Source organism: Centropristis striata, chromosome 2 (assembly GCF_030273125.1).
Source record: "Centropristis striata isolate RG_2023a ecotype Rhode Island chromosome 2, C.striata_1.0, whole genome shotgun sequence".
In the NCBI taxonomy this organism is placed as follows: Eukaryota; Metazoa; Chordata; class Actinopteri; order Perciformes; family Serranidae; genus Centropristis; species Centropristis striata.
The window spans coordinates 39,974,520-39,993,362 of record NC_081518.1 but is presented as its reverse complement, the minus strand read 5'-3'; the positions used below and the strand labels follow the sequence as shown (position 1 = coordinate 39,993,362).

At 39.8% G+C, this 18,843-nt stretch overlaps 4 protein-coding genes across 4 annotated transcripts; all 4 read left to right on the top strand.

Moving 5' to 3' along the window:
- The first annotated feature begins 1,918 nt into the window (after positions 1-1,918).
- LOC131987137 (high choriolytic enzyme 1-like) lies at positions 1,919-2,884 on the top strand. The gene has a single exon (XM_059352311.1). It carries the CDS (start codon positions 1,919-1,921, stop codon positions 2,702-2,704), a length of 786 nt encoding a protein of 261 aa, XP_059208294.1. The 3' UTR covers positions 2,705-2,884.
- A 3,133-nt stretch (positions 2,885-6,017) lies between these two features.
- Positions 6,018-6,803, top strand: LOC131987346 (high choriolytic enzyme 1-like). The gene has a single exon (XM_059352494.1). It carries the CDS (start codon positions 6,018-6,020, stop codon positions 6,801-6,803), a length of 786 nt encoding a protein of 261 aa, XP_059208477.1.
- Positions 6,804-9,700: 2,897 nt separating this feature from the next.
- On the top strand, positions 9,701-10,538 carry LOC131987114 (high choriolytic enzyme 1-like). The gene has a single exon (XM_059352274.1). The coding sequence runs from the start codon at positions 9,701-9,703 to the stop codon at positions 10,484-10,486; it is 786 nt and encodes a 261-aa protein (XP_059208257.1). The 3' UTR covers positions 10,487-10,538.
- Positions 10,539-13,654: 3,116 nt separating this feature from the next.
- Positions 13,655-14,487, top strand: LOC131987378 (high choriolytic enzyme 1-like). The gene has a single exon (XM_059352497.1). It carries the CDS (start codon positions 13,655-13,657, stop codon positions 14,444-14,446), a length of 792 nt encoding a protein of 263 aa, XP_059208480.1. The 3' UTR covers positions 14,447-14,487.
- The last annotated feature ends 4,356 nt before the right edge of the window (positions 14,488-18,843 follow it).

The window sequence follows — 18,843 nt, the reverse complement described above, 5'->3', positions numbered from 1 at the left end:
ATGTTTATTTTATTAAATACTGCCTATAAATTGATTATTTAATTTGGGTAAAGCAAAGCTACTGTCTCTGTTGTCTATTGTTGTACAGTATGACCTGCTGGATTTGTTAACCATGCTAGCACTGTCGGTCAAGGGATGAAAATGTCGGTCCATCAGTCTTGACTGAAATACGTCAACAGCAATTGGATGAATTGCCATTAAATTTAGTACAAACATTTGTGGAACCTGGAAGATTAATCCTCCTGACTTTTGTGGTTCCTTTCTCCAAAAGATACCATGAGGTCTACATTAACGGTTTTGAGTTGAATATATATATATATATATATATATATATATATATATATATATATATATAACCTGCCACCATTCCTAATGGTGGCAGGTGGCACCCTTTAGGGTGGCCTCTGCCACCAGTATGAATGTGTGTGTGAACGGGTGAATGAGCGCAGTCCGTAGTGAAAAGCGCTTTGAGTGATCGCAAAGTGACTACAAAAGCAATATATGAGTGCAGGTCCATTTACCATTATTTGCTGCACTCTTTTTTTTATTTCCGTTTCATACATTGTTCCAGTTTCTTTGGAATCGTGTTGAAGCACCACCATCAGGCCTAAGTTTTGATTTGTCAAATACTTTGATTTATGACCAAATACCTCCAAAATAAATTACATTCAGATACTGCTCAAATCTGTTCAGAGCACCTTATCAATTCCTATCCAAATAATGTTCTTGTAGCTGTTTATATGCTTACTTTTTAGTTATGCAAACAAAGTGTATGAAACAAATAACACAAAGTTTTAAAAGGAAAAATGCATGAGAATTAAACATATTTTTTACAAGAATAGTCTCACTCTTTAAATTGTAAACCCAAGTTTGGTGTACTGAACTTTTCAGTGATTACCAAGGCTAGAGGGGTTGTGTTGTTGGTTGGTCTTCTTGTTTGCTCATGGCTTTAATGTCTAAGCAGTTACTGAATGGTTTGCCATAAGAAATCTGGCAGGCACCTGTTGTTCCAAGAGGATAAATACTAATGAATCTGGTAAATCACAGACTTTTTCCCCACCCGCAACCATGATGGTAATATCTTTGTTTTTTAACAAAATGCCTTGACAAGTGTTGAAAGGACAGTTTGGTACAGCCATTTATGTCTCTCTCATGATTGATTGGTTATAATTTTAGTGATTCTTTGAATTTTTTGAACTAGCACCAACATCAGATCATAGTTTTTCTTTATCGACTGTTTTGCTTTGACAGCAATGTCTGCGCAACTAACTTAATTCCCATCTGCCTCAGCTGTCCAATGTGCTTAAAACTAATTAGCAAATGGTAGCATGCCAACACACTGAACAGAGATATTCACCATGGGAAACAATATACCTGTTAAACCTCAGAATATTAACATCATTGTTCGCATTTAGCGTAATGCACTGTTGTGTCCAAATACAGCCTCACAAAGCCGCTATCAACACTTCAAGTCTTGTTACTTTATGTTTCATGGTTTGATAGACTATTTCAATTATGCACAAAGATATACAATATGGAACAGAAATTAACATTTTTAATAGTATTAAAGTAGCAAAGTTTTTGCAGATTTATTTTTCTGAAATTATTGTTGGAATAACATAGGTCATGTGGATCGGGAATAGTTGAGGGCAATTTGAGATGTTTAGTTCAACATATCCCTTCTAAAGACCAGAGATAACAAACTATGTTTATAGAGCAGGTTTGTCTGTGGAGTCCTCCCTTCAGAGGTTTGTTCAGGCCTTGCAGTGTAGACCCCAACCCATAATCCTCCTGCAGACACACCTGTAGAGGAGAGTATAAAGACCCTGGACTGAACTGAGTCAAACATCAAGCTTCAAGGAGTCTCTCCGCAGCAGCTCTCCACAGAAGCTCCACAGCCTCCAGACCCACCCTGAAGATGACTCCCTCTGCCAGCCTGCTGCTGCTGCTCCTGCTCGGCCTCTCTCAGGCACTTCCTCTCCAGGAGGAAGGAGGTGAAGAAGAAGAAGAAGTCCCAGACACCGTGGACATCAGCACCAGGATTCTGATGTCCAACAACGCCACTGATGAGATCCTGCTGGAAGGAGACCTGCTGGCTCCCACAACCAGAAACGCCATGACGTGCTGGAACCAGCAGTGCCTGTGGAAGAAAGCCTCCAACGGCTTGGTGATAATCCCCTACACCGTGACCAGTCAGTTCACCAGATGGGAGGTACAGAAGATCCAATACGCCATGAATTCCTTCCACAGCAGCACCTGCCTCCGCTTCGTCCCCCGTACAAATCAGTACGACTACATCAGCATGGAGAAAAGAGCGGGATGTTTCTCCTCTCTGGGCAGAACGGGAGGCAGACAGGTGCTCTCTCTCGGGCAGGGCTGCCTCTACCACGGCATCATCCAGCACGAGATCAACCACGCTCTGGGCTTCCAGCACGAACAGACCAGGAGCGACCGCGACTACTACGTCAGGATCAACTGGGGGAACATCAACTCAAATATGGCCTTCAACTTCTACAGGCATTCCACCAACAACCTGAACACTCCCTACGACTACTCCTCCGTCATGCACTATGGAAGAACAGCCTTCTCCATCAACGGGAGGGACTCCATCACCCCCATCCCCGACCCCAACATCCAGATCGGCCAGAGGAAGGGCATGTCTTACTGGGACATCAAGAGGATCAACCTGCTCTACAGATGCTAATAACAATGCTGATGATAAATAACAAATTCCAACTGTTTCTGTTTTCAGTAATTAACCAAGAGCTACTGTAACTAGTGGAATCAATGCTAAACATTTCAGTTTCTTTCACCACATTTTTTTCAAATGTTCAAGCAACTGAATATTTGACTCCATACATGCCCTAATAATGTGTAATAAAGGTTATGCAAAATTACTGATTGCTTACTACTTTTGGTTATGAGCAAAAAAAAAAAAGGCACACATTACACACACACACACAAACATTTGTTCACTGAGCAATTGGATTGTTTTCTGTGTACCGTATTTTCCGGACTATAAGTCGCTCCGGAGTACAAGTCGCACCAGCCATAAAATGCATAATAAAGAAGGAAAAAACATATATAAGTCGCACTGGAGAATAAGTCGCATTTTTGGGGGAAATTTATTTGATAAAATCCAACACCAAGAACAGACATGTCATCTTGAAAGGCAATTTAAAATAGAATAGAGGCAACAACAGGCTGAATAATTGTACGGTATGCTTACATTACATGACACAACTGAGAACGTGCCTGGTATGTTAACATAACATATTAAGAGTTATTCAGATAACTATAGCATAAATAACATGCTAAGAAGTTTAAGGTTTGAAGGTTATGAGCAAAAAAAAAAAAGGCACACATTACACACACACAAACGTGTTCACTGAGCAATTGGATTGCTTTCTGTGTAATTGCAATAGGAATCTCCTCTACTTTGATTTATTCAGGGACGGACATAAAAGACAATTGTCCAAGCATTATCACAGACAATCCACACCACAGAAATGAACTCAGGATGACAATAAAGATCTATTTTATATGCTATATTAAAAAAATATCTAAAAATACCAAGAGCCATTTAAATTATTCTTAGAAGATATATAAAAGCTGCAGTAAATGATTCTGAATACAATACAGTATACTGAACCAGCTCAGAGATACTGTATAATAAACAGCTAATTGATTCTCAGTTGAATGTCCAATCAACGTAGGAGCAGGACCCTCTGATAATGTAGCATACCAAGGATACATTAACAGATTAACAGGACCCTCTAATAAACTCTGTTCTGTAATGACTTCATACTCTAGATATTTTTTTTATGTTTATTTGATTAAATACTGCCTATAAATTGATTATTTAATTTGGGTAAAGCAAAGCTACTGTCTCTGTTGTCTATTGTTGTACAGTATGACCTGCTGGATTTGTTAACCATGCTAGCACTGTCGGTCAAGGGATGAAAATGTCGGTCCATCAGTCTTGACTGAAATACGTCAACAGCAATTGGATGAATTGCCATTAAATTTAGTACAAACATTTGTGGAACCTGGAAGATTAATCCTCCTGACTTTTGTGGTTCCTTTCTCCAAAAGATACCATGAGGTCTACATTAACGGTTTTGAGTTGAATATATATAACGACAATTGGTACTTACAATCATGTATCCCTCAGGATTAAATGTAATAACTCTCTTCTGACTTTTTATTTGAAGCCCGGTTTCCAAAAAGTTGGGACGTTGTCTAATTTGTAAACAAAACAGAATCATTTGCTGCACCTTTATGTAAATATACATTCTGAATTTTGTATTTGGGGCAGCTGTGGCTCAGTTTGTAGAATGGGTTGCCCCCCAACCGAAGGGTTGGTGGTTCGATCCCTGACCGTCGCAGCCTACATGTCGAAGTATCCTTGAGCAAGATACTGAACCCCAAATTGCTCCTGATGCTGCGTTCATCGGTGTGAGAATGAATTCCTAATGGTGGCAGGTGGGAATGTTTAGGGTAGCCTCTGCCACCAGTATGAATGTGTGTGTGAACGGGTGAATGAGCGCACTCCGTAGTGTAAAGCGATTTGAGTGATCGCAAAGCGACTACAAAAGCGATATATAAGTGCAGGTCCATTTACCATTATTTGCTGCACTCTTTTTTTTATTCCCGTTTCATACATTGTTCCAGTTTCTTTGGAATCGTGTTGAAGCACCACCATCAGGCCTAAGTTTTGATTTGTCAAATACTTTGATTTATGACCAAATACCTCCAAAATAAATTACATTCAGATACTGCTCAAATCTGTTCAGAGCACATTATCAGTTCCTATCCAAATAATGTTCTTGTAGCTGTTTATAGGCTTACTTTTTAGTTATGCAAATAAAGTGTATGAAACAAATAACACAAAGTTTTAAAAGGAAAAATGCATGAGAATTAAACATATTTTTTACAAGAATAGTCTCACTCTTTAAATTGTAAACCCAAGCTTGGTGTACTGAACTTTTCAGTGATTACCAAGGCTAGAGGGGTTGTGTTGTTGGTTGGTCTTCTTGTTTGCTCAAGGCTTTAATGTCTAAGCAGTTACTGAATGGTTTGCCATAAGAAATCTGGCAGGCACCTGTTGTTCCAAGAGGATAAATACTAATGAATCTGGTAAATCACAGACTTTTTCCCCACCCGCAACCATGATGGTAATATCTTTGTTTTTTAACAAAATGCCTTGACAAGTGTTGAAAGGACAGTTTGGTACAGCCATTTATGTCTCTCTCATGATTAATTGGTTATAATTTTAGTGATTCTTTTAATTTTTTTGAACTAGCACCAACATCAGATCATAGTTTTTCTGACTGTTTTGCTTTGACAGCAATGTCTGCGCAACTGACTTAATTCCCATCTGCCTCAGCTGTCCAATGTGCTTAGAACTAATTAGCAAATGGTAGCATGCCAACACACTGAACAGAGATATTCACCATGGGAAACAATATACCTGTTAAACCTCAGAATATTAACATCATTGTTCGCATTTAGCGTAATGCACTGTTGTGTCCAAATACAGCCTCACAAAGCCGCTATCAACACTTCAAGTCTTGTTACTTTATGTTTCATGGTTTGATAGACTATTTCAATTATGCACAAAGATATACAATATGGAACAGAAATTATCATTTTTAATAGTATGAAAGTAGCAAAGTTTTTGCAGATTTATTTTTCTGAAATTATTGTTGGAATAACATAGGTCATGTGGATCGGGAATAGTTGAGGGCAATTTGAGATGTTTAGTTCAACATATCCCTTCTAAAGACCAGAGATAACAAACTATGTTTATAGAGCAGGTTTGTCTGTGGAGTCCTCCCTTCAGAGGTTTGTTCAGGCCTTGCAGTGTAGACCCCAACCCATAATCCTCCTGCAGACACACCTGTAGAGGAGAGTATAAAGACCCTGGACTGAACTGAGTCAAACATCAAGCTTCAAGGAGTCTCTCCACAGCAGCTCTCCACAGAAGCTCCACAGCCTCCAGACCCACCCTGAAGATGACTCCCTCTGCCAGCCTGCTGCTGCTGCTCCTGCTCGGCCTCTCTCAGGCACTTCCTCTCCAGGAGGAAGGAGGTGAAGAAGAAGAAGAAGTCCCAGACACCGTGGACATCAGCACCAGGATTCTGATGTCCAACAACGCCACTGATGAGATCCTGCTGGAAGGAGACCTGCTGGCTCCCACAACCAGAAACGCCATGACGTGCTGGAACCAGCAGTGCCTGTGGAGGAAAGCCTCCAACGGCTTGGTGATAATCCCCTACACCGTGACCAGTCAGTTCACCAGATGGGAGGTACAGAAGATCCAATACGCCATGAATTCCTTCCACAGCAGCACCTGCCTCCGCTTCGTCCCCCGTACAAATCAGTACGACTACATCAGCATGGAGAAAAGAGCGGGATGTTTCTCCTCTCTGGGCAGAACGGGAGGCAGACAGGTGCTCTCTCTCGGGCAGGGCTGCCTCTACCACGGCATCATCCAGCACGAGATCAACCACGCTCTGGGCTTCCAGCACGAACAGACCAGGAGCGACCGCAACTACTACGTCAGGATCAACTGGGGGAACATCAACTCAAATATGGCCTTCAACTTCTACAGGCATTCCACTAACAACCTGAACACTCCCTACGACTACTCCTCCGTCATGCACTATGGAAGAACAGCCTTCTCCATCAACGGGAGGGACTCCATCACCCCCATCCCCGACCCCAACATCCAGATCGGCCAGAGGAAGGGCATGTCTTACTGGGACATCAAGAGGATCAACCTGCTCTACAGATGCTAATAACAATGCTGATGATAAATAACAAATTCCAACTGTTTCTGTTTTCAGTAATTAACCAAGAGCTACTGTAACTAGTGGAATCAATGCTAAACATTTCAGTTTCTTTCACCACATTTTTTTCAAATGTTCAAGCAACTGAACATTTGACTCCATACATGCCCTAATAATGTGTAATAAAGGTTATGCAAAATTGCTGATTGCTTACTACTTTTGGTTATGAGCAAAAAAAAAAAGGCACACATTACACACACACAAACATGTGTTCACTGAGCAATTGGATTGCTTTCTATGTAATTGCAATAGGAATCTCCTCTACTTTGATTTATTCAGGGACGGACATAAAAGACAATTGTCCAAGCATTATCACAGACAATCCACACCACAGAAATGAACTCAGGATGACAATAAACATCTATTTTATATGCTATATTAAAAAAATATCTAAAAATACCAAGAGCCATTTAAATTATTCTTAGAAGATATATAAAAGCTGCAGTAAATGATTCTGAATACAATACAGTATACTGAACCAGCTCAGAGATACTGTATAATAAACAGCTAATTGATTCTCAGTTGAATGTCCAATCAACGTAGGAGCAGGACCCTCTGTTAATGTAGCATACCAAGGATACATTAACAGATTAACAGGACCCTCTAATAAACTCTGTTCTATAATGACTTCATACTCTAGATATTTTTTTATGTTTATTTTATTAAATACTGCCTATAAATTGATTATTTAATTTGGGTAAAGCAAAGCTACTGTCTCTGTTGTCTGTTGTTGTACAGTATGACCTGCTGGATTTGTTAACCATGCTAGCACTGTCGGTCAAGGGATGAAAATGTCGGTCCATCAGTCTTGACTGAAATACGTCAACAGCAATTGGATGAATTGCCATTAAATTTAGTACAAACATTTGTGGAACCTGGAAGATTAATCCTCCTGACTTTTGTGGTTCCTTTCTCCAAAAGATACCATGAGGTCTACATTAACGGTTTTGAGTTGAATATATATAACGACAATTGGTACTTACAATCATGTATCCCTCAGGATTAAATGTAATAACTCTCTTCTGACTTTTTATTTGAAGCCCGGTTTCCAAAAAGTTGGGACGTTGTCTAATTTGTAAACAAAACAGAATCATTTGCTGCACCTTTATGTAAATATACATTCTGAATTTTGTATTTGGGGCAGCTGTTGCTCAGTTTGTAGAATGGGTTGCCCCCCAACCGAAGGGTTGGTGGTTCGATCCCTGACCGTCGCAGCCTACATGTCGAAGTATCCTTGAGCAAGATACTGAACCCCAAATTGCTCCTGATGCTGCGTTCATCGGTGTGAGAATGAATTCCTAATGGTGGCAGGTGGGAACGTTTAGGGTAGCCTCTGCCACCAGTATGAATGTGTGTGTCAACGGGTGAATGAGCGCACTCCGTAGTGTAAAGCGATTTGAGTGATCGCAAAGCGACTACAAAAGCGATATATAAGTGCAGGTCCATTTACCATTATTTGCTGCACTCTTTTTTTTATTCCTGTTTCATACATTGTTCCAGTTTCTTTGGAATCGTGTTGAAGCACCACCATCAGGCCTAAGTTTTGATTTGTCAAATACTTTGATTTATGACCAAATACCTCCAAAATAAATTACATTCAGATACTGCTCAAATCTGTTCAGAGCACATTATCAATTCCTATCCAAATAATGTTCTTGTATCTGTTTATATGCTTACTTTTTAGTTATGCAAGTAAAAAAGTGTATGAAATAAATAACACAAAGTTTTAAAAGGAAATATGCATGAGAATTAAACATATTTTTTTTTACAAGAATAGTCTCACTCTTTAAATTGTAAACCCAAGCTTGGTGTACTGAACTTTTCAGTGATTACCAAGGCTAGAGGGGTTGTGTTGTTGGTTGGTCTTCTTGTTTGCTCAAGGCTTTAATGTCTAAGCAGTTACTGAATGGTTTGCCATAAGAAATCTGGCAGGCACCTGTTGTTCCAAGAGGATAAATACTAATGAATCTGGTAAATCACAGACTTTTTCCCCACCCGCAACCATGATGGTAATATCTTTGTTTTTTAACAAAATGCCTTGACAAGTGTTGAAAGGACAGTTTGGTACAGCCATTTATGTCTCTCATGATTAATTGGTTATAATTTTAGTGATTCTTTTAATTTTTTTGAACTAGCACCAACATCAGATCATAGTTTTTCTGACTGTTTTGCTTTGACAGCAATGTCTGCGCAACTGACTTAATTCCCATCTGCCTCAGCTGTCCAATGTGCTTAAAACTAATTAGCAAATGGTAGCATGCCAACACACTGAACAGAGATATTCACCATGGGAAACAATATACCTGTTAAACCTCAGAATATTAACATCATTGTTCGCATTTAGCGTAATGCACTGTTGTGTCCAAATACAGCCTCACAAAGCCGCTATCAACACTTCAAGTCTTGTTACTTTATGTTTCATGGTTTGATAGATTATTTCAATTATGCACAAAGATATACAATATGGAACAGAAATTAACATTTTTAATAGTATTAAAGTAGCAAAGTTATTGCATATTTTTTTTCTGAAATTATTGTTGGACTAACATAGGTCATGTGGATCGGGAATAGTTGAGGGCAATTTGAGATGTTTAGTTCAACATATCCCTTCTAAAGACTAGAGATAACAAACTATGTTTATAGAGCAGGTTTGTCTGTGGAGTCCTACCTTCAGAGGTTTGTTCAGGCCTTGCAGTGTAGACCCCAACCCATAATCCTCCTGCAGACACACCTGTAGAGGAGAGTATAAAGACCCTGGACTGAACTGAGTCAAACATCAAGCTTCAAGGAGTCTCTCCACAGCAGCTCTCCACAGAAGCTCCACAGCCTCCAGACCCACCCTGAAGATGACTCCCTCTGCCAGCCTGCTGCTGCTGCTCCTGCTCGGCCTCTCTCAGGCACTTCCTCTCCAGGAGGAAGGAGGTGAAGAAGAAGAAGAAGTCCCAGACACCGTGGACATCAGCACCAGGATTCTGATGTCCAACAACGCCACTGATGAGATGCTGCTGGAAGGAGACCTGCTGGCTCCCACAACCAGAAACGCCATGACGTGCTGGAACCAGCAGTGCCTGTGGAGGAAAGCCTCCAACGGCTTGGTGATAATCCCCTACACCGTGACCAGTCAGTTCACCAGATGGGAGGTACAGAAGATCCAATACGCCATGAATTCCTTCCACAGCAGCACCTGCCTCCGCTTCGTCCCCCGTACAAATCAGTACGACTACATCAGCATGGAGAAAAGAGCGGGATGTTTCTCCTCTCTGGGCAGAACGGGAGGCAGACAGGTGCTCTCTCTCGGGCAGGGCTGCCTCTACCACGGCATCATCCAGCACGAGATCAACCACGCTCTGGGCTTCCAGCACGAACAGACCAGGAGCGACCGCGACTACTACGTCAGGATCAACTGGGGGAACATCAACTCAAATATGGCCTTCAACTTCTACAGGCATTCCACCAACAACCTGAACACTCCCTACGACTACTCCTCCGTCATGCACTATGGAAGAACAGCGTTCTCCATCAACGGGAGGGACTCCATCACCCCCATCCCCGACCCCAACGTCCAGATCGGCCAGAGGAAGGGCATGTCTTACTGGGACATCAAGAGGATCAACCTGCTCTACAGATGCTAATAACAATGTTTCTGTTTTCAGTAATTAACCAAAAGCTACTGTAACCTAAAGAATAAATGGCAAAGGTTTCTATTTCTTTCCCCATATGCATCTGAATGCATGACTCCCTACATGCCTTAATTATCTGAAGTAAAGCAAATTATAAATGATTGCTGACTGGATCTTTTTCTTTATTTGTGTTTCTGCAAAAAAGTTCACATATGTAGTGCATGCTCTCTTTGTCTTATAATTCAACTGCAAAACCGGTGGGATCATCATTCAGCAGATAGTCACACAATTATTCAAACAGATTGTAAATTTAAATACATTATTCCCTAGCAGCACAAATGTGTTGTTAGCCAGCAGCTAACTGCTTGTACTGTGAAGTAAGGACACAGCACGACAAATAATAAACACCCATGTGCATGCTTACTTTATTTGCTTCGCTTTACTGCGGTTGGCATCTGGCCAAAACTCTGGTTAATAAAATGCTGTACTAGGACTGATGTTTTTGGTTGGCTTGACTTTTTTGAGAGATTGACGTCCTTTCTCTGCTCTGGCTGTTAATCGTCAAAGTGGAGAGATTGGACAACCGTTCATTTTGGGTTTAGTTGAGCGGACTCCTTCACAGAATCCTAAACAGTCTATACAGATTTGCGTTAATGTGAATTCATGTCATTTTATTAAGTTCTTAAGTAGCAGGAGCAATAATTTTGCAGCTGCGTGTCTGTAGCTAAAATCAAGACACGCAACTCAATACAATACTTCGAAAGAATGAAAAACAACTCCCCATCCAAGCTGTTTTTTAAAATGTCAGTTCAATGTAGAAACACAAACCTCTGAAATTTTTTTTTTTACAATTTTGTATAGAAATTGTAAAAACAAATTTAGTTATTTATTCTTATTTTATCCAAAGTATCTCATAATTCTTAAAATATCCACACTGGAGTCTCTATAACAAAATACATTTCCCCCTGGGGATTATTAAAGTAATTCTGATTCTGATTCTGATATATGGGACACATTTACAAGGCCTCTTAATAAACTTTTCTCTGTATTGATGTCTTATTGTAGTTTCATTTCTATGTGTTGGTTTAATTGAAAACTGGTAATAACTTGATTATTAAATTGTGCCCAAGCAACTCTTCTATCCATCTTTCTTCTTCAACTGTGAGTAAAAATAAGGTTGGTTTTAATTGTATATTAAAAAATAAAACTAAAAAAGGTAACAGCTAAATCTAAAAAGCTATTTTGGAAATGATGCATGCACTTTTGAGACCTTCCATGACTTTAGTCTTTCATTTTCCAGTTCGCCATGAGATAACAATGTCTGTTGGTGCACCACTTTGGATTGTTGTATTTGTATCTCAACAACACTGCAAAAAAAGCCAACTTGTATTTTTTGGCCTAAAACAGTGATTTAAGTTGGTAAAACTTGGCAATATAAATTATTGACGTTTAGGGCAATAATGTAAGTTAGCACAACAAAGGAAGCCAGTTGTCTGCTCAAAAACAAGTTTGTGAGTTGTTGTTACTTATATCTTTAAGTTGGGGTTCACAACAAGGGACAATAGTTCTGCTAACTCTTATTTCTTTGTTGTGAAATGCGGGAAATTGGTGAAATTCATTAGCGAAAACAAGCAGCTAACTGATGCTAGTGGCTAACTGATGCTCGCGGCTAACTGATGCTAGCGGCTAACTGATGCTAGCGGTGCTGCTTGTTTCAGCTACAAGAGTAGCCATTAGCGTATCAATGCTAACTCAAAATTGTGGTCGCAACATTAGCTGACATTTCATAGAGGCGTAATAATCTTGCCAATTCAGCACATTGCAGAAGTAAGGATTAAAAGTTATTACAATGTAAAATTATAAGTTAGTATAACTTACAGTTGAGTTGACAAAAATCTGAATTCAGAGTTGAGCAAACTCAAAAACAAAACTTAAAATATTTAGTTTAATCGTCCAACTTAAAATGTTATCGAAGTTTGTTGCCTTGAAATTTTTAGTTCACCCAACTTTTCTTTTTTTGCAGTGAACTACACTTTCTTTGATTCATTTCCATAAAATTTTGTACGGACTGCTTGGTCCTAAGCAAATTTGTGTTGTTGATTTTAGTGATACATGAGGTTACTGTAGTACCAACAGCAGGGGAGAGTGTCCCCTTGACCTTTAATATATCCCAACATCTACTTGATTGATTGGCTAAAAAGTATTTGCACATATTGTAATCATAGTTCAGAGAAGATGAATCCTACTGACTTCTGTGGTTTTGATTTAAATGTATTCATCTATTGGATGGATTGCCATTGTATTTGCAACACACTTCCATGCCCTCCTCACAATGAAGGTTATGATTTTGGCGATCCCTTCACTTTTCATCAACACCACCATAACACCAAAATTTTAATTTGCCCAATACTTTGGTTTATGACCCAAGAACTACAAAACAATTAACATTCCCATCAGCCCCGGCTCTGTACTTTGATAATAGGTAATTATCATATGTTAGCATATGCTAACACATTAAAGTATTATTGTAGAGATGGCAATCAAAAGCCAAAAGCTGAAGTTATGAGGAGCTTCTTTTTCTCTATTCTATTATAACCTGGACATCAGACAGGCTTCCACCACTGTAAAAAAAACAACAACAAAAAAACAAACAAGAGTTTTCTTGGTTCTAGTAGTGTAGGTCTGATTTCTGTGTTTTTGTGTGTAGTGTCGCCTTTGTGGCATATTATAACATTCCAGTGGCATATCAGTGATCATTAATTTTATAAGCAATTTAATTGTGCGGCCTACATATTGACAGGAAGTTTCAAAGGGACATTTACATTATTATGCAAAAATTAAGGTTATATAGGCAAAGATAATTTAACGTGAAGTTTAATTGGCTGAAGACCAAATAAAGTGTTTAGCTTAACAAATCCAACCTAGTAAAGGTGTGTGCATCCATGTAAAGACCAGAGATAACAAACTATGTTTATAGAGCAGGTTAGTCTGTGGAGTCCTCCCTTCAGAGGTTTGTTCAGGCTTTGCAGTGTAGACCCCAACCCATAATCCTCCTGCAGACACACCTGTAGAGGAGAGTATAAAGACCCTGGACTGAACTGAGTCAAACATCAAGCTTCAAGGAGTCTCTCCACAGCAGCTCTCCACAGAAGCACCACAGCCTCCAGACCCACCCTGAAGATGACTCCCTCTGCCAGCCTGCTGCTGCTGCTCCTGCTCGGCCTCTCTCAGGCACTTCCTCTCCAGGAGGAAGGAGGTGAAGAAGAAGAAGAAGTCCCAGACACCGTCGACATCAGCACCAGGATTCTGATGTCCAACAACGCCACCGATGAGATCCTGCTGGAAGGAGACCTGCTGGCTCCCACAACCAGAAACGCCATGACGTGCTGGAACCAGCAGTGCCTGTGGAGGAAAGCCTCCAACGGCTTGGTGATAATCCCCTACACCGTGACCAGTCAGTTCACCAGATGGGAGGTACAGAAGATCCAATACGCCATGAATTCCTACCACAGCATCACCTGCCTCCGCTTCGTCCCCCGTACAAATCAGTACGACTACATCAGCATCGAGAAAAAATCGGGATGTTTCTCCTCTCTGGGCAGAACGGGAGGCAGACAGGTGCTCTCTCTCGGGCAGGGCTGCCTCTACCACGGCATCATCCAGCACGAGATCAACCACGCTCTGGGCTTCCAGCACGAACAGACCAGGAGCGACCGCGACTACTACGTCAGGATCAACTGGGGGAACATCAACTCAAATATGGCCTACAACTTCTACAGGCAGAAAACCAACAACCTGAACACTCCCTACGACTACTCCTCCATCATGCACTATGGAAGAACAGCCTTCTCCATCGTTTATGGGAAGGACTCCATCACCCCCATCCCCGACCCCAACGTCCAGATCGGCCAGAGGAAGGGCATGTCTTACTGGGACATCAAGAGGATCAACCTGCTCTACAGCTGCTCATAACAATGTTTCTGTTTTCAGTAATTAACCAAAAGCTACTGTAACCTAAAGAATCAATGCCAAATGTTTCTTTTTCTTTCCCCATATTAGTTACAATGTTCCGGCACCTGAATGCATGACTCCCTACATGCCTTAATTATCTGTAATAAAGGTAGTTTAAAATCATTGCTGACTGGATCATTTCCTTTATTTGTGTTTCTGCAAAAAAAAACACATATGTATTGCATGGGACATCATGAGGGTCAACCTGCTCTACGGCTGCTAATAATAATGTATCAGATCCAAAGTGATACATACAAATAAGCTCAAAGCAAAACGTAACAAATTCACTTTTTTTCAGTTGGCAGTAAAAGGTACTATACTTTTGATTTCAGTTTCTGCTACTATATTCTTAAAATAATCTGTAATTAAGTCAGTGCAAAATAACACATTATCATCTTGTTATTTTTATGTATTTGTGTACATACACATAATACAAACATGCAAATCGAGGCTGGGACTAACAGACCCCAGGAAAACAAACCTGGCTATTGGCACTGTATCTGATAGTGTAAACTACTGTAAAGTAACAGGGACACTAACAGTCTCAGAGAGACATCTGAAGAGCTGTTCCTTTTTTTAGCTCCACAATGAAACAGGTGTTCAGATCCTATAGCTCAGTGGGGGTGTGATGTGTGTGGGTGGGGGACTGTGGGGGACTTCATCTGCTGTTTCAACGCTTGTGACAGTAGATATCAGCTTTAAGACAACATTTACAGAATGCAATTGGTCAAAAAAGTGGTTGAGTTAATGCTTTCTTTGTGTTTCCTTTGGTTCGTGTACCTTGGATGAACTGTGGGGCTGTAACATATTTTTTGAACCCTTTACACCAATGAGCGGCAGCCATTGCATGCTCATCCCATCTGTTTTCATCTTCCCCTGGTATCTCTCACCTCGACTGCCTGCCTGCCAACTATTTCTGCCATGAAGTGGGGACATTTCCTACATGCTCCACAATTCATATGGAGGACCCTCCTCCAAGACACAACTGAGGCTGAAAGCTGCCTCTAAAACTCTACTCTGTTCTGTTCAGCAAATAAATGTCTCTCACAGAAATTATCTGTACAACAGCAATTGTTTGTGGCACAGATGTACCATTCATACGAATTAAGCATGTTCAAAAGCAAAATGCACACAGTGAAAATGTTTGTTCGTTCAGTATGTACTGTACTTCTCTAATGTTTTTGCTTGTTTGTTTCTTTTGTTTTCTGTAAAATTCTCTCCTTTTTATGTTTATATATGTGTCCTCTTTTACAACATGCCTCACGTATATTGTCTTAGATTTACTCATCTATTTATCATTATAATTATTATTTATCTATCTATCTATTTATTTATTTTTACTTTATGTTAAAGTTTTTAAAAAAACAAGAAAATGTTTGTTCGTGAACTTCAGAAATGCATACCACTACATTCATCAAACAATCACATTTGTAATCAAGGAAAACTTCCCGGAGGACATCTGGTCAGGAGTCAAATACTCAAAATATTATTCTATTTTAAGAAGAAACAACAGGAGCCTTTAATGGTTGCACTGATTTTAACAAATGATGTAGGAAAAGAATCCCACTTCCATGTTCCTTGTATTGTTATTGCAGCATCTCTCGTTCTGGTAAACTAAGTAAATAAAAAGCAAATGCTAATTCCTATATTTGCATTTACATTTTACAGACTGTTCTGTAGTGCCCTCTAGAGGTCATTGGTGTTAGTGTCAGCATGGATTAAATTTTTATCTATCCATCAATGGGACCTATTGACATAGTTCAAGAGGCAGGGTGCACTTGTCGCCAGCCAGTAACAGGGCTGACACACACAGACAGTCCAATCAGTTCAGCTCAATACAACTCAATTTAATTAATCAAATTAATTGGAAATGGTGATCAATCAGTGATTCAGTGATGGAAGAAGTATCCTCGTGCCCTACTCACGTCAACATATCAATACCATAATGTAAAGAACTATACTACAAGAAAAAGCCATACATTCACAATCCTGCTTAGGTAAAAGCACATAAGTATTATTCATAAGTGCACTTCAACAATCAAGAAAAAAAAACCTGTGAGTGTAATTATAATATTGGATTATTATTGCTAATAATACATTATTTGAGCATAGATAATCAACTGTTTCACATGCTGGGAAAATAAAAAATAATAATTTAAGATCGTACAAACCTAACGGTAGGCTCATAGACTGTATATGGGTAAGCGACTTTACAGCGCACGGAGACTGCACACAAACAGCATTTTAACTAAGACAAAGCTACACTCACCTGCATCCTGACTGGATTTTAAAAAAAAAAGACCAAAGACAAAAATTACCAAAAAAGACACAAAATTGCAACAAAAAAAAGACACAAAATGACTGAAAAAAAACACTAAATTACTTTTAAAAAGACAAAAAAAATACTCAAAAAATACACAAAATTACTAAAAAAAGACACAAAATTATTAGAAAAAGACACAAAATTGCCAAAAAAGGACACAAATTACTATAAAAAGGACACAAAATTACTAAAAAAAAAAAAAAGACACAAAATTACAACAACAAAAAGAGACCCAAAGTTATTTTAAAAAAAAGACACAAAATTACCCCCAAAAAAAAAAAAAAAAAACCAAAAAAAAAAGAAGACACAAAATTATATTACATAACATTTCCACTTCTTCCGGTAACAACCACAGGGCAGATAATAAACGGTCCGATAGCAGCTGCCTTTCTTTTTGTTAACGTTGTCATAGAAACAAGTGAAACAAAGCTCCAGCTTGCGCAATAAAGGGACCTTCCACACACAACAAGTGCCATTCATATAAAACTCACATTAAACTTTCATATCAAGGTGAGGGCCACAAAATATCCGCAATTAGCCCTCGGGCCGCGAGTTTGAGACCCATGGTTTAATATCATCGTAAGCCACCTCAGTCACCTCTAAGCTCCACTTCATGTATCACCTGTTGGGAGGTAGCGGCCTCCTCTTGTCCCTGTCCTCCTCTTGTCCCTGTCCTCCTCTTGTCCCTGTCTACCGCTGGTTGTCCTGCTGCTTCTCACTTGTCCACAGTAGTTTCATAACTCGGTGAGCTGTTTATGATAGCACTGCTGCAGCTAGCAGGATTTTGGCTAGCATCACCGACGGTGAACAAAGTTATTTTGGAATAATACATGTGTTATCTAAAACATTTCCAGCATACGCCTCGATTTTTTTTTTCTTATCCTCTCTCCCTCTCTGTCTCTCTCTAACATTCCCGCTCAAACTTTTACTTTTGTAAATATTTCTATTTACATTCAGCTGAACTCGTCCTCCTGTCTTGGTTTCATTTGATTTCCCGTGTGAACCCTAATCAGACAAAAACAGGTGGGCGGCCTTGGTATTAACCGTGACGTCACCCATTGGTTTGTGGAATGCCCGTTGGAAGCCTCGAGTTCGGCTTTATACTCGTCGCCATCTTGTTTCCGATACGCGGAGCAGACCATATTTGGACTGTGGAGGAGCGAGAGGGATCTGACGACACTGACTACACGCCTCTCTACACCGGCAACCCGACTGAGAGAAGCCGCTGCTAATTCATGTTAGCATTAATTGGAGCATTAGTTTTGGCTAGCAATAACACAAAACCAAAATGTATCTTTCTTACCTCAGAAAACTGAGCAGCGACTCCTTGGAGTGTCTGTTAGTCCAACCAAACACTGAACAAGACATTTTTATCATTGTCATTAAGTGAACATACAGTGTGAAAGGTTATGAGACCAAATCGGTAAACGTCCTCTTTTCTATCTATATAACGTTATATATAACTTTATCGACACGTTGCCGTGGATACGCATTGCTCTGCTTCTCTCCTGATGACGGCTCGCCTTGTTAGTGACCTGTCAATCAAAGGTAGCCACGCCCCCAAATCATACGATTCTTTATCTTCTATTTTCTTCTAAATGGGGCCATTATTAGAACTATTGACATCAAATTGTCTTGAAGATGATTTTTTACTAGCGATTGAGACCATATTGTTGTCCTGAAAAAAAATTCTGAGGCAATAAATCAAGTGAGAAGTTTTCAAATTTTGCACTGAAATGAATGGGCAGATTTTTTTTTGCAGCCAAACTTAGCACCCCCTGTTGGAATTTTCGGTGGATTGCAGGCTTAGGGCACTTCGTGGTTGGCCTCCCTGCTCAGACACGGAGATTGCGGTCTGGGGTCTATGATCGTGCCGTTTAACAAAAAAAACAAAAAAAAACAACTAGGTCACATGGAGCGCTGCTATCAACTTCACTCCAAAGTGCAGACCTGAAACTTTCTCCCAGTTTTTGTTTGACATTCCTAGGTCATGTTAAACCAAATATATGATAGTTTTAATTTGATAGTACAGAAA